Genomic DNA, 16,132 nt, shown 5'->3' on the forward strand with positions numbered 1-16,132 from the left:
TCTCTCAAAATGAATGATCAGAAGATTGAGGTAGTGTTTCTCAGATCACACCACACAGGGGCAAAACCAGGAATTAAACCAATGCCACTCCATAATGAATCTGTTAATAGAAGATCAACTTGTTGGTATGGGAAATTTCAGATGTTGGACACTTTCTACTTTTAGAACTGGGAGCTATGCCTTTTCTTTGAAAACTCTTAAGCTGTTTTTTGCTTAATAATTATTGAGCTTCTGAAAGAGGTATCCATTTCACAAATAGTGTGAAAGGCTTTCCTTTTGCCCCTGGCTTCAGCATGTGAGATAAAATAAAGATTAATTTTATTTTTACGGGCAGTTGTTGGGTGGAAAAGTTTTTCGCTTTGGTTGTGGTTATTATGCGTTCCTATACTTCCTCCTTTTTTCCCAATAACAACTTTCCTTATTATTCAAGGGGAAAAAAAAACGCTTTAAATCTTCATTCTGAAACTATTTTCCAAATTTATTTTTCTTTGGGACACTAAGAATAAAATGTGATAAAATGGCCTAGTTTCCTTAATGATTTGTTTACAATAAAGGCTAATTTGGGGCAGAGCTACATTTAGAAACATATATAATCCTCAGTATGGGAATCACATATTTCATCATGATCTCAAATATATTCTGTATAAATTTCCTGACAAATATATTTAAATATTATTTAAATAATGTCTGATAATATTTAAACAGTAATATTTTAGTCTATCAGAATTTGTTTTCATCAAATATCATAGTCATAGTAAGCAACAGTTTTGTTTTTCCTGGGTTCAAGTCTCAGCTCTGCTCTTTTGAGACCCTGAAAATTAATGTTCAAATTTATCTTTCTCTGTAGTTTGAGAATTCCTTTTACACTATGTGCGTGAGGACAAAGAAGCTTGGGTTGTGAGTAGGGCTGCTGGAAAGAGCTGTTGGGTCAGTAAGCAAAAGCTGGCTATTTACACATCTATTGCCACCATAGCCTTGGTGCAGAAGGGAAATTCCCATCAGTAAATACCCCTTCTGGAAGAATACATTTCTCCAGGATCTGCTACAGAGCTCAGTGGCAGCCTCATAACTGAACTAGGGGAGAAAATCTCCTGACCATAGTTTTGTGGTGTGGTTTTGTTCCAGAATAAGAATGTGAAGATCATGTACAGTAGGTAGATCCAATGACCAGTTGTACCTTGTTTTATTTTTTGATTCTAGATAAGGGTAGCAAGTCCCTTAGCTCAGGCTCCGAGAAGTGATTAATGAAGAAAAGAAAGATTAGACAGTCTTTAAATTGTTTTCTTTTGAATTGAGACCAGTGAGATCAGCAAAGTCTTATGTTTACAGTTGGTACCCTTCGCCTTAGAGACTGTGTCAAAAGTGGTTGTTCTGGTCATGGGATTAAGGGAAGTACAGTGCAGCCCTTCCCCACCACTGGAACTCAAGTCCCCATGACAGTGGTCAGGTTTCAGAATCATCTTCCAGTCCTAGTGCATTTACTAGAACTAAGACAATTATAGAAACTTGATTAGGGAGTAAAGTTTGAGCTGTCAGTCTTAAAATAAGCTCTTTAGGTGGAGTCAGGATATTATGGCAGAATTATAATGATTTCAGGAAATGGAAGATGAAAATAAAATATCCAAAGTTAATCAGATACTCTGAAGTGACATATACATGTAAAACATCCTTTCATATTCCTGTCCTTAATTGGGGAAATCAAGATACTGACAAATGAGCCGAGGCCAGAATCTAAAAGGTAATGACTAGAGAGATTGCTCATGTTATGTAAAGTGTTCAAAGCAGTTCAGACATCTAGCTTCCTTTGAAATTTCCAGGCCTTAAATTAATGTGTCTGATGATTTAAAGTAGGTGATAATTAATTCCATGTGTGGGTTCTCCTTGACGACTTTTAAAAAGACTTGCTTCTGGATTGGGAATAGCTGCCCATGACCTTGGGTGATTTTACCCTCCTGGAAATCTGGACCGTAATGCCTAAAGCATGGAATATTTTTGTGAGAAGACAACCAAACAATATAGTTAATCACCCTTTGATCTCGGTGTTAAAATATGGCAACATTATGAGATTATTTTTGCCTTTGGGCATATTTCTTAGGTTGGCAGAGAAAAATTGAGAGCTGAATAAATACTTTGATGAATTTAGACAAATAAGCCACTTATTTGTGGCCAGAAAATAGAAGTTGGCTGTTTACATTAATCAAGTAACGTAGAGAATTGCCAAATTTGCCATTTCACTTCATTATTTATAAATTATCCTACTTAGATTGTATCTTTTGAAAATTTAATTCCGGGCCGATAGTTTGGTATGCAATTGACTTTATTAATTCTTGGCCTAAAGATAAATTATAGCTCTTGTTTTTTGTGTATTCATAGGCTCCTAACATATTATGTCCATTTATTTCTCTGCTCTTTTGTTGTAACTACCCTACTTGCTCCCATTTCACCAAAATTCAGAGCCTAGCTATGGTCCTCACCTTCTCTATGAAGTGCCCCAACTTCCCTGGGGACTTGTTTTATAATCTTCTTCTCCCCCTTAAACCACTAACTTTGATGAAAGTAAGTCATGTGTTGTGATGTGCTGCCTTTTTGTTTTCTTAATAATCTTGTTCAGGACTGTCACCTGGGTCAGCTCCTTGAGAGCACAGGTCAAATTTGATCTTGTTTGTTTTCCTTAAAGCAGAGTGCACAATACCTTGCCAGTGGTAGCTGCTGCATGAACCAGTAGAGATGGGAGGTTGGAACTCCGGAGTAATAGAAAGGACAGTTTACCATTCATATGGTGGTTGAGAGACAGCCTCACCGAATCACTGTTCATTTATTAATTTACTTGTCAGATTTTAAAAAGGTTTTAAAATGATATTCTGAATGAGAAATCATTCTATTTTATGAGCTAATTTTCATTAGCTCATAAAACATGGGCTACTAGGAAACAAATGCCTCTAGTGAATCTGACATCTGGATATGGGGTCTGGTGCTGCTAGATTTTGAAGTTCAGTCTAAGTGATTGGTTGGAGATATTTTTGTTTCAGTGTGAATGCATCTGTGAAGTTGGTGAGAATTGGGATGAGATTTGGAAAATAGTATTAAAGTAACATGAAATTTATAATCCTCTTCTCCCTTTCCCCATGTATTTTTCTGAGTATTCTCCTTATTCCCATCCCGTTCTATGTGATTTCAAATATTTAACTCCCCAATAAAGCTGTTGAATATGGAATGCAGTAGTTTTAAGCTGATTAGCAGATAGATTAACATTTTGTTACACCTATTCGTTTTATTCAAGCTTTTTTTTCTTACTTGAAATAGATATATATGTGTGTGTGTGCATATATATATATATGGGAGAATTGTCTGAAATATATATATATACATGGGAGAATTGTATAATCTAGTGTTTAAAGAATGAGCCTCTGTGTTAGAGACTTGGTTTTGAACCTTTGCTCTGTTAAAGTAAGGTTTAATGTCCTTTTCAGTATATTAAATGAGACAATCCAGGTGACACATAAAGCATAGTGCTTGATGCAGTGAATATTAGTTCAGATTAGTTGCTTTATTGTTATTTGAGATTCTCCTGTCTTCATATTTTAATACAGTATTCTTTTACATTCATCTAGATTATATCTAAATTTGTTTAGTTTGATCATATAGTCAATATTCTTTATGAGGAATGTATAACTCAGATTTTATGAATCTGCATTCTCATTCTTTGTCATGTTAGCTAAACTAATTGTATTTTCATTAAAATAAATGTCACTAATATAGTGGCTATCTTGTAATCAGTACATTTGGATTTATAAGAAAGTCAAGGAAAACTAGGGAAAACATAAAAATAACATTTTTATGATTATAAAGTTAATGTTTATTACAGGAAATTTGAGAAATATTCAAAGTACACACAAAATTTAAATCTTCTGGAACTCCACACTCAGTGCAGTCAATGTCAGTATTTTTGTGAAGTTTTCACAGTCAAAATGCCAAATGTTCTCCAAGTCTTTTTTTCTTAATTTAGGAAAAGTTTTTCTTTTTCTCTTTCCAGGGCTGTTCGTGGTCAGTTATATTTGTGGATCTCGATGCTCACAATCGCAACAGGCAAACTTTGTGCTCGCTGTTACCCAGAGAATCAAGATCACATGTGAGACATTGAATAAAGATGATGAACTATTGTTTATGATTTCTATGTAGTTTTACCTTAATTTCCAATAAAGTACTCTAAAATGTTAGTGGTCGTCCGAAAGGGATAAGAAGACATGATAGATATTGCCCCTTACTCCTCTGGCCTGGGGAGGTCTTAGGAAATGGACGCGAGTTGTGGACAGGGCTGCTTTGGCCTTTGAATCTCTCGCAGGAGACTACAAAAATAGACTTTTCTTTTGGGGGAGTAGCAACATTAGGCCAAGATGAATTATTTTTTTTGCCATGGTATATTAGAAAAATATTTTTCATAATGTATTTATCTTTTGGATAAAATAACCTTCCATTCCTTATTTCTTTTCTCTCATTCAATACACTTTTTCCCCTTGCCTGATGAACTTTTGTATGCTTATCCTACCTGATTGCAGAATTTTCTAGGGACTGTCTGTGGTTCTGTTATTTAGAAAACACCCAAAATGGAATAATTTAGTTATTCAAAACCGCTTTGTATAAGTAATGTAAGATTATCATTTTTTAAAAAAGCTCCCCAAATAAGCAAATAATATAATACCCACTCATGCCACCACTCTGATACAATCTTGACAACATTTTAATATATATGTTTTCACTTATTTTTAGACATATATAATATTTGTATTTTACAAAGCTATAAGAGTACTTTTTATATTGATTGATAACCTAGCTCTGTGAGTGGATATTGTCCCATACCAGTCAACGGATTTCTACAATATAAATTTTAATAGTTGCTAATTTACTCAACTAATTGTTGGATATTTCGGTTGTTTCCTCTTTTTCATTATTGTAAGCAAATTGTTGTGACAACTATTAAATTTTTGCGCACCATTTTAATTAATATTTTGATGTTTGAGCCCATTGAACCTTGAAAATACTATCAACAAATGAAGTTTTATCTCTTCTGTAAGGTTTCCTGGAACATGCCATAGAAACAGCTGTCTGATCCTGGGAGTAGAGCGTGCTCACTTTTGACTGCATAACCTCACTGGCTTTTCATCTCTATCATTCTCCTTGGGCTGTGTTGATCACATCGCTGTGGACACTCACAGTCTCTCTTTCTCGTTGCCTCCAGAACACAGATGCCGCCCTGCTCCCCTGCATCAGTTATCCTGCATTTGCCCTGGATGATGAAGTTCTGTTTAGCCAGACACTTGATAAAGTGGTTAGAAAATTAAAAGGAAAATATGGATTTAAACGTTTCTTGAGAGATGGGTATAGAACATCACTGGAAGATCCCAACAGATGCTACTACAAGCCAGCTGAAATTAAGGTATTAAGAAATATTCCATGGTAATCGCATATCAGAGCAATCAAAAGCACAGATTCAGGAGACTGACCATTGGGTTTGAATTCTGGCTCTGCTGCTTACTAGCTATGTGGCCCTAGGCCAGTTAATTAACCTGTCTCTGTGTTTAATTTTTTTCATTGGGGTAAAATAATAATAGTACCTATATCGTGAGGTTCTTATGACGATTAAACAACTTACATAAACGTGCTTAGAATAGTGCTTGGCACATGGTAAATGCTCAGTAAGTGCTAGCTCTTATTACCAGTGAGGTATTTACTGATAATGGGCCATGTTGATCTATTGGGTGAATAATTTTTCTATTGCGTTTTCAGTCCTCTGCTTGCCTGATCCATACTATTTGTCTTCTACAATATTAAATATCTGTTTGCAATATTCCTTTCAATCTTTTAAGCAAATTCTTTTATTAAAACTGATAGGCCATTCCATCTTCCTTTATCTGTTTCATTTAGACACTTTCTTTTAAAATATAGTCCTCTGAATATTTAGTTTTAAAATATTTTGTATTTCAAAACACACATACCACTATATCTAGTTTTATACTAGCTGCTTTTAAGCCATCTAGAAAATAGCACCCCAAAAAAGTAAGAAGTCATGCACATTGCTGAGGACTTTGCTTTAACGTAGTGTATTGAAAGGTATTTTGTATTTTTGTTTCTTTCCTTTTGAGATGGAGTCTTGCTCTGTTGCCCAGGCTGGAGAGCTGTGGCATGATCTCAGCTCACTGTAACCGCCACCTCCCGGGTTCAAGCAGTTCTCCTGCCTCAGCCTCCTGAGTAGCTGGGATTACAGGCACATGCCACAATGCCCAGCTAATTATTTTGTATTTTTCATAGAGATGGGGTTTCACCATGTTGGCCAGGCTGATCTTAAACTTCTGACCTAAAATGATCTGCCCTCCTTGGCCTCCCAAAGTGCTGGGATTACAGGCGTGAACCACTGTGCCCGACTGAAAGATATTTTGTATGCATGGGCATAATTGGCTCACTCACTGAAGGTAGGTAAGGTCCCTAGGAATCTGTATATAGAAAATGTGTAGGCAACATTATACCTTTTAAGTTGTTTGGCAATTAACGTACTGTTTTAAAATTTGACATACACTTTTGCAGAAAAACTAGACAAGCTATTTATCATTTTATTTAACTTCTTTTTTTTTTTTCTTAAATAGAGACCAGATCCCACTAGGTTGCCCAGGCTGTACTGGAACTCCAGGGCTCAAGTGATTTTCCTGCCTCAGCCTCCCAAGTAGCTGGGAGTACAGGCATACACCACCACACCCAGCTTTATTTTATTTAATTTCACAGTTGACTATCACTTGGAAACCATTTTATTGTGTGCACTTTTGAAATTTTCAGCAGTGTTGGCAGTGTTACAATCTGTTAGGTTGGACCAAAAGATCCATTTATCTCTTAAACATCTTCAAATGTTTCTTTCCTATTTAATACATTTTCTGTGCCAATATTTACAGCACTTACATTTGAATTGGACCACCTGCAACTAACTACCACCTTGCACACTTCCAACTTTGAATCTGTCCAGCAAGTTTTCTGCACTTTCTGCTGAGCACCACCAAGGAAAGCCACAGCACTGTGGGTAGGAGCTGCCCCACAGACAGGAGATCTGTCTTGGTTCACCCTCATCATTGCTGTCAGTTCTTGTCAGTCCTGCTATCTGACTCTGCCAGGAAGTCCCCATGAAAGCTTTTCCAGCTTTTTCCTATTTGTACTCAAGTTTGCAGACTTTCATTTTTGTTTTCTACTTGATAGCCTTTCATTTCTGCATGGCCTCCTCCACTGTGTCTTTCCTTCATCCATACTTCCTTCTGTCTCTCTTGCCTCACAGAAGGAGCTCTCTGTTCTTTCTAAGGCTAACCCGTCCTGTGTATACCCCATCCTATTCTCTTTTACTTTCTTGACACCCTCACTTGTTTTCTTCTGTGATACAAGGATATCTATTTCTCTTTCTTTTTTCTCCTCATCTTCCCCATTTCTGCCTTCTCTGTCTTGGTTCCCCAACTTAAATTAGCTTTTTTCCTCATTAAGCATATTGATGTTTATCATTAAGAAACCAAACAAAACCCTTCCTCAACCCTTTCCCTGTCCACCTCCATCCTCTTTCTCTTTGTGCCACACATCTGAAAAGCATGGCCTCTACTTGGTGTCTCCTTGTTTACATCCCCCTTACTCTTTCCTCCTACAAACTGGCTTACTTCCCAGCACTCCCCAGTAGCTGTGCTGGCTTCAATCCGCTTACATTACTGAGTCGGAGTGGATGCTTTTCTGATTTCATTTCACAGAACTTCTTGGCATTTGAGTGTCTTTGCTGAGTCTTCTTTGTTGGAATATTCTCTATTGGCTGTGACCCTATTCTTTATTCTCCACTTCTCTCACTTACTTCTTATTCTACTTTGTAGGTTCCTCTTCTTCTGCCCCCTCTTAAACATTGCACTTCTCCTAGGGTCCATGCACAGCCCTAGCCTCTCTTCATTCTGGCTGTGAACTCTCAGCTTCAGCTATAGCTGTTAACCACAGATCTCCATCCCTAACTCATACCTCTCCTCAAGTGCCCACCCTCTGTACGCAGCTGCCTTGTGGACATCCTCGCTTAGGTGTCTTACAGTCTGCTTGTATTCAGCTTCCACTCCTGTGCCCAGGCCCTATACCTGAGAGTCATTCTAGGCACTTCCTTTAACCCATCTACCTTTGTCAATCACCAAGGCTGGCAGATTTAGCCTCCTAAAAATCCTAAAATTCTGTTTCTTCCTCTCTATTACTCCCTGGTTTAGGCTAGTGGATATGGGGTGATTTTGCCCCCCAGGAGACTTTTGACAATGTCTGCAGACATTTTGGGTTGTCACAATATGGTAGGTACTACTGACATCTGGAAGGTAGATACTAGGGATGCTACTAAACATTCCTGCACCACACAGGGCAGCCCAACAACAAAGAATTATTTGGCCACAATGTCAGTAGTGCTGAAGTTAAGAAACCTCAGTTTAGGTTGTCATCTTTTCTCTTTGGATTTTGCTCCAGCAGAATTCCAGCTGGTCCTATTTCTTGCCCTACAACTCTCTTCAGTATTACCAGCTGCTCAGTCTAGCAAGTAAATATAATGAGTAAACCTGATCCTGCTGAGTATTCACCTGTGGTTCTCTTTTATTTCCAGACCAAAGTCTTAGCCACTTAGCATGACCTGCAAGGCCCTTCCTGATCTGGCTGGCCTGGCCCATCTGTTGGGTTTCAGTTTTCACTACTTCGTCCTTGCTTATTCCAGAAATACTGAATTGCTGGTAGATTCTTTAACATACTTTGTGCTTCTATGCATCTGTGGTTTGTAACTATTATTTCCTTTGCCTTGAGTTACTTTAGCTCATCTCGAAGTCCATCTAGCGTTAGCTGAAACATCTCCTTTCCTATAAACATTCCCTGACTCCAAGGCAGACTCAGGTGTTCCACTCCCTATGAGCCTGACATACTATGTGTAGGTATTTCCTACTGCATAGTAGTTGCTTATTTACATGCTGGCCTCCCTATTAGACTGTGAGCCTCTGAGGGAAGTTCTCTGTCTTTTTGGTTCCAGGCATTAGTAAGTATTCAGTAAATATTTATTGAAGGACTGCAGTTTGATAAACTGAATGAGTGAGCTTTTGAATAATAAGACCTGAGGAAATTTTTTTTTTAAAAAAAGAACAAGGAAACTGCTTAGAAAATCAGTTCAATTTTATTGCTATAAGCAAATCTTTGACATATCACCTAACTATAGTTCTTCTAATTTAATTGTTAGTGGCTGAGCACAGTAGCTCATGCCTGTAATGCCTGTAACCCCAGCACTTTTGGAGACCAAGATAAGAGGATCTCTTGAGACCAGGAGTTTGACCAGCCTGGGCAACACAGGGAGGAGACCACATCTCTGAGAAAAAAAGAGAGAGAGAGAGAGAGACAGAGAGAGATAGGCAGATACAGTGGTGTGTGTCTACAGTGCCAGCCACTTGGGAGGCTGAGGCAGGAAAAAGGATCCCTTGAGCCCAGTAGGACAAGGCTGCAGAGAGCCATGATTGTGCCACTGCACTCCAGCCTGGGCCGCAGAGTGAGATCTTGTCTCAAAATAATAATAATAATTTAATTGTTAGTGAAAAATATAATGTTTTATTTTCTGTTTTAGCTATTTGATGGCATTGAATGTGAATTTCCCATATTTTTCCTTTATATGATGATTGATGGTAAGTAAGCTTTTTCCTGAAATTTAAGCTATAGGATTTAAGTGGTTTAAAGAAGAGCAGAAATGAAATATGACTCTTTTCAGCTAGAAAAATAGACTGCACTTCAGTGATGTTAATTGCCCTGCATTTGTATATGCGACTCTTTTGCTTTCTGAGTGAATGCTAAATCATTTAAACAATTAAAAAAAACTTGGAAGCATTTAAAAAATGATACCATATATATTATTCATATTTACATAGAAACATTTTTATTAGTAGAAATCATTAATACTGTAATCCTTGATAATGTGAATGTATGTAACATTTATACTTAGGAATAGGGAAAATTCAATTAAAATTCAGTTTTCAATTCTAAATGCTAACGTGACTTTCTAAAACCAATTTCTTGGAAAAATATCACACAGATTTGCATTACTTTTTTTCAATTTTAATTTTACCATTTGCATAGAAAATTACCAAAATAATTGTAACTGGGCTAATGTATTTTTTCTAAGGTAAAATTTTTGAGATCCTTATTAAGCTCAGCTGCTACTGGATTTTATATTTTATATTTTAGGAGTTTTTAGAGGCAATCCTAAGCAAGTACAGGAATATCAGGATCTTTTGACTCCAGTACTTCATCAGACCACAGAAGGTATAGTTGTCTTTTTAAGAAATTCTTCCTACCAACATTTCCTTAATGTTTATTTAAAATGTATAGATGAGTCCTTTGTAAAACACAATAATTTATATTAAATTGAAAAAATAAGTGATCCCTGAAATGAAATCAGAAAGAAGATTAAGCAAGACAAAGATGGAGATGAATCTAGGTGGGCATGGCTATAGTCATTCCAAAATAGTTTGTCAGGTGGACTGAGTTCCTCCATCTGTTATTTACTATGTAGCTCCATTACTCTGTATAGTGTCACAATAATAGAAAGTGACTAGTTTTTATCCAGGTCACTAAAAATGCTATAGTCAAGTGAGTGCCCCCCCATGGAGGGCTACCTAGAGAGGTTCTGCCCTTGTCTAAAGGCACTAGAATTGCTGAGAATATTCTGGCCTCTTCTTTAGAGTTTTTTCTAGGGTCCTTAGCATTGTGTTTTGAACATCTGCCATGGTGCTAAAACATCATCCTTTGAGGATGGATTTAATATTTTAGAAATGATCAGAAGGCCCAGTCTTAAGAGTAAGGGTATATTGGTTTCAGTCAACCACCAGCAGGGACCCTCAAAAAACATAACTGAATTTTCTGTATAACTGGAAAACCAATTTTCAAAGGAATTCCAAATGAGATGTTCTAGATGTCTTTGGGGCTTAAAAGTACTGACAATCATAGCACTGAGCCCCATTCCTATCTCACATGAAATTTGTGATATTCTTTGGGGTTTTCCAGAGATATCTCAGAGTAAATACTTCATATTATATGCTCACTAACATGCTTATAATGTTAAAAGTTGTGAAATGTTTATGGATAAACATTGATTTCAAAGTGAATATTAATTTTTAAAAGTTAATTTTGTCTTTATGCTACAAATAATCACTTGTCCAGTGTGAGAAATAATGCATTAAATTTTGTAATGCATGTAATATTTGAAATCCTTTGAAGCAGATCTTTTAATGTTTAGTGTTAGATCATTGATGCATTAAGGTGTAGCAGTTTAATGTACCTCACCTCAGGTTTCATCGTGTTCAGAGAGTGATGTTCAAAGTATTATCTGTATATCATAGACCTTCTTACTGATTTTAGACACAAATATTGTTGATTGTCTGATACGTAAGGAAGCAAAATTTTAGGGAAATCTATGCAATTTCATTAGAAAAATTAAGTTTACTGTGGGCTAATATTGCAAAAAGTCTTCTGTAGCATCCTACATAGGTTGTTGATTATTTTCCCATTTTATCATCCACAAAGATTCTACTCTTAAATAATAATTTTAGTTCCTACCAATCCATGTTTAAATGGTCACAGAGGAGATGGCTTTTTCTCTTCAGTGATATTGAATGGTAGATAATGGGCTTAATGCTTAAATGGGGATTTCTTTGCTCTAGCATTGGCTCAGAGTTATAATTCTTCATTTAAAATTACACAGTATCTCATTTGTGAAGCTTCTGTAGACTAATCCTATTAAAAATAGCTTCCTCTATGGCTCTAAATATTTGCATACTGTGTATTTGTTGATTCATTTAAAGGTATTAAAATTAAATGTTGTTGAGGGAGATTATGTACTCATTGCTAGCCAAAGCATAACAATCTGCTGTTGAATTAGTGTTTTAAAGTCAATTTTTTTTCTCCATGATTTTCACTGGCAATATCTGAAAGGAACCAGAATATCCGGCTTTCTATAGCTTATCAAATCTGTTGCCTCCTGCACAACAAGTCTTCCTCCCTGCTTTCTAATCATTACAGTGTCTTGAAGGGAACTTTTGGGAAAGACACTAATTTTGATATGGTTTGGCTGTGTCCCCACCCAAAGCTCACCTTGAATTATAGTAATTCCCGTGTGTCAAGGGTGGGGCCAGGTGGAGATGATTGAATCATGGGGGCAGTTTCCCCCATACTGTTCTCATAGTAGTGAATAAGTCTCAGGAGATTTGATGGTTTTGTAAATGCATAAGCCCTCTTGCCTGCCACCGTGTAAAACATACCTTCGCTCTTCCTTCACCTTCCACCATGACTGTGAGGCCTCCCCAGCCATGTGGAACTCTGAGGCCATTAAAACTCTTTCCTTTATAAATTACCCAGTCTTGGATATATCTTTATTAGTAGCATCAGAGTGGACGAATACAGATTTGTTATATTTTAAATACTTATTTTTAAACTCCATAGGATATCCTGTTGTACCAAAGTACTATTATGTGCCAGCTGACTTTGTAGAATATGAAAAAAATAACCCCGGTAGTCAAAAACGATTTCCTAGCAACTGTGGCCGTGATGGAAAACTGTTTCTTTGGGGACAAGCACTTTATATCATCGCAAAACTCCTGGGTAAGTGGAGAAGATTGGGAATGGTATTTTTTTCCTTGGTATTAAACTATTAGAAATAAATATGCCTTTGCTGATGTTTATGTTGGATTTGGGTGGTGTTTCATGCTCTTAGGAGGTCTTTGGGGAGTTTCTTAGTATCTAGTGGTATATTAATATATCTATTTCACTGAATGATGATGGACAGTTTCTGGGAAGAAAGCGCAATAGGTATGGGTACCATTTGTGATCATTTAGGGGGCTGCATTTGGCTTACTATATAGGTTTCCTGCAGAAGATTATAGAAACTTTGAGTTACTTTTATATGATATATTAAAAATTCTGACTTAACAGTAACAGTCATGCTTGGTCATACCTTTAGTAAACCACTTGCCAAAAGGTATTGGTCATCTCAAAGTTCTCTTCTTTCCAATAAATACATATTGGCAATTTTAGTTGGAGGCTTAATAGGGCCATTATTCATTATTCTTTGAAGAATTATTTTTCATCTTCTACAACTTGAGCTGAATCATAGCACTCTTGGATGCTTTGAAATGAAGACAAATTTGATAAACACAGGGAAAGCATTATGCATCTTCCTGCAACATTCCTTGTTCAAATTTTAAATGTTATTAGCATTTACATCAAAAAGGCTATCACTTTAGAGTCAGAATTCCTTTATGGCAAAAAGATTATGAAATACTGTACCTGCACTAAAAGAACTGCCTACTGTATAAAATACTGTTACGATTTTTGTTGTTTCTAGCATTACTGCATAAGTTCTAATAAATTTGTACCATAAGAGTAATCATCTTCAGTTTTTAAAAAATATTCCATTAGGGAAGAATATTTCACAGGACAGATTTCCAATTTGAGCTTTACGTAAATGATATGTAAGAGCAGGCAGAAGCTAACCAAATAAGTGAAAACTAAGTTAATGCTGTTTTCAGTTTGCTCCTTTCCTAACTCTATTTTCTGGGTCTCTATATATACCTAATGCTAATTTAAAAACATGATGAAACATTTTCTTCCTCCTTTAAAGGGACAGCTTTTTGACAAGGTGTTAATATTATTTATATAGGCTTTGCTTTTAGAATTTCCAAAGTGGGGGGAAAGACACATGAAATAGTTTTCTTATAATCAACCCAAGTTGGGAAAGTTATCTCTGGTTAGATTGTTATTTCCATCTCACTAGCATAATTACAAAGAAGCTTTGTTGATACAGTTAAGTAAAATGTGTTTTAGTAGAGGACTAGTTAACTTTATGTAAGGATAAGAATTTTAACATTAGAATTTTTTAAAAGTTTTTAAAAATTTTTAAAGTTTTTATGTACTACGTTTGGAAATTACAAATGAGCATGAGGAATTTTTTCTGTGATTCTGAGGCTGAAAACTGGAACCTGGGATCTGGGATATGAAATTAAAACCTTCTTCATCCTGCTTTTTGCCGTATATCCAGCCTGGGTTTAGTGCAACTAGAAAGAATGTTGTTTGAGCAAAGCCTCTAGATAAAATTGACAAGGCTAGTGAATTGAGAAGGTGGAATTGACCACACCCTACATAAGCAAATTGAGCTTTAAAAAAAGAAAAAGATTAACAATAGTATCAGTAAAAAAGCATCGAACTTTCCAAAATAAATGTGTTGAATGTAGACAGGTCTTGAGTGAAGATAGTATTTTCTCATATTAAGACCAGAGTGAACAGAAATAGCACAGGTCATGCCTCCATTTCTGTTTCTTGACCAAAAAGAATAAGAAATACTGCAGGGCTACTGTTAAAGAAAGTCAGTTTCTCTTTTCCCTGCTGATCTTCTGAAAAGGCAGCAAGAACAGGCAGAAGGTATGTTGCATACTATGAAACCACATACTTATCTCCAGCTGAAAAAAAGAAATATTGCATATTCATTAGTAGTCTAGCCTAGCTTTGTGTCATCTGGTTAACAGCTCACTGGTTAAGACGAATAACATCTCAGAAGACTGAATCATTTAGTTGCTCTTACCTATTGTATACTACCCCTAAGAACCATCACTTCTATGGATTTTCGTTAAGATTCCAGATACAACATTTACTTAAATTGTCTTTATTCATTAAAGGAGCCTCAGTTGGATATCTGCTTGACAACATTTTGTGGGCAGCTAATTGTGGTTACTGTTTTTACATGAAAATAATATAATAGTGAATCTTTAAAAATACTCTGTAGTATGTGACTTTCACTAATTCAGGCCAGTTTGTATCTCAATGAAGTCTAATAATATTTTGCTTTATGTGTGCCTAACTAAATAATTATATAACAAAACTGTGACTTCTATTCAATTGTTAAAGAAAAGACACAGTATGCTATATCCTGAACCAAGGCCTGAACTCCCCACTGTGCTCTTAAAAAATAAGTTCATTATTCACAGTATTTCCTTTTCTCTTACGAAATTTATACTTTTAGAAAATCAATATTTTCTATATAACTGGTAAAAATATTATAAACATGTATACTTTAAACCCCCTAAGACATATCTTAAGATACATTGACATGTCTTAGAATAAAATGATCATTAGTTATACCTTCAACTGTTACTCAAATTTGAAAGTTTAGAAACCATTCATGTAAGACCAGTCTAAAGAAATCAGAGTACCTTTCCGAGCCCTTTGCAAAAATAAATAACCTTAAAAGTACAGCCATTGATTGCTTAATGGTAGGGCTATATTCTGAGAATTGTGTCATTAGGTGATTTTTAGTCTACAACATACCTAGCCTATAGCCAATTGCTCCTAGACTACAAACTTGTAGAACATGTTACTGTACTGAGTACTGTGGACAATTGTAACACAATGGTAAGTATCTGTGTACCTAACATATTTAAACATAGAAAAGGTATAGTGAAGATACAGTATTGTAATCTCATGAGACATCTTTATGCATCATAACATGTCTGATTTATTGCATTAAAAATCACTTGAGGCTGGGTGCAGTGGCTCATGCCTGTGTCCCAGCATTTGGGGAGGCTGAGGCAGGCAGATTGCTTGAGCCCAGGAGTTCCCAACTAGCCTCCCTAGAAGCTGGGACTACAGGTGCACGCCACCACACCTGGCTAATTTTTTGTATTTTTAGTAGATACGGGGTTTCACCATGTTGCCCAGCCTGGTCTCGAACTCCCGAGCTCAGGCAATCGGCCCACCAGGCATGGTGGTGCATGGCTGTAGTCCCAGCTACTCAGGAGGCTGAGGCCAGAGGATCACCTGAGCCCTGGAGGTTAAGGTTGTGGTGAGCCGTGATTGCACCACTGCACTCTAGCCTGGGTGATAGAGTGAGACCCTGTCTCAAAAAAAGGATTAAAAAATTGCTTGAAAATCTTGATGTTTGGATTGAAATTTTTTTTTTTGAGATTCAGAAAACTAAAGAAATATAAAAGTTAATGATAACATTACTCTAAAACCATTAGAAAACCATTATAAAGGCCATTATATAACTTTAATATATGTTCTTATTCAGTATATCCTAAAAAGA

The 16,132-nt window shown here is 36.3% G+C and overlaps 1 protein-coding gene across 1 annotated transcript in view; it reads left to right on the forward strand.

Moving 5' to 3' along the window:
• Positions 1-16,132, forward strand: part of PHKB (phosphorylase kinase, beta) — a 126,423-nt gene that overhangs the window by 3,226 nt on the left and 107,065 nt on the right. The window contains exons 3-7 of the mRNA XM_011989147.1: positions 4,034-4,129; positions 5,237-5,434; positions 9,632-9,689; positions 10,246-10,323; positions 12,499-12,657. Of these exons, the coding sequence (XP_011844537.1) occupies positions 4,034-4,129; positions 5,237-5,434; positions 9,632-9,689; positions 10,246-10,323; positions 12,499-12,657 (589 nt within the window). The remainder of the gene's footprint in view (positions 1-4,033; positions 4,130-5,236; positions 5,435-9,631; positions 9,690-10,245; positions 10,324-12,498; positions 12,658-16,132) is intronic.

This window comes from Mandrillus leucophaeus, unplaced genomic scaffold, assembly GCF_000951045.1.
Source record: "Mandrillus leucophaeus isolate KB7577 unplaced genomic scaffold, Mleu.le_1.0 Scaffold348, whole genome shotgun sequence".
NCBI classification, from domain to species: Eukaryota; Metazoa; Chordata; class Mammalia; order Primates; family Cercopithecidae; genus Mandrillus; species Mandrillus leucophaeus.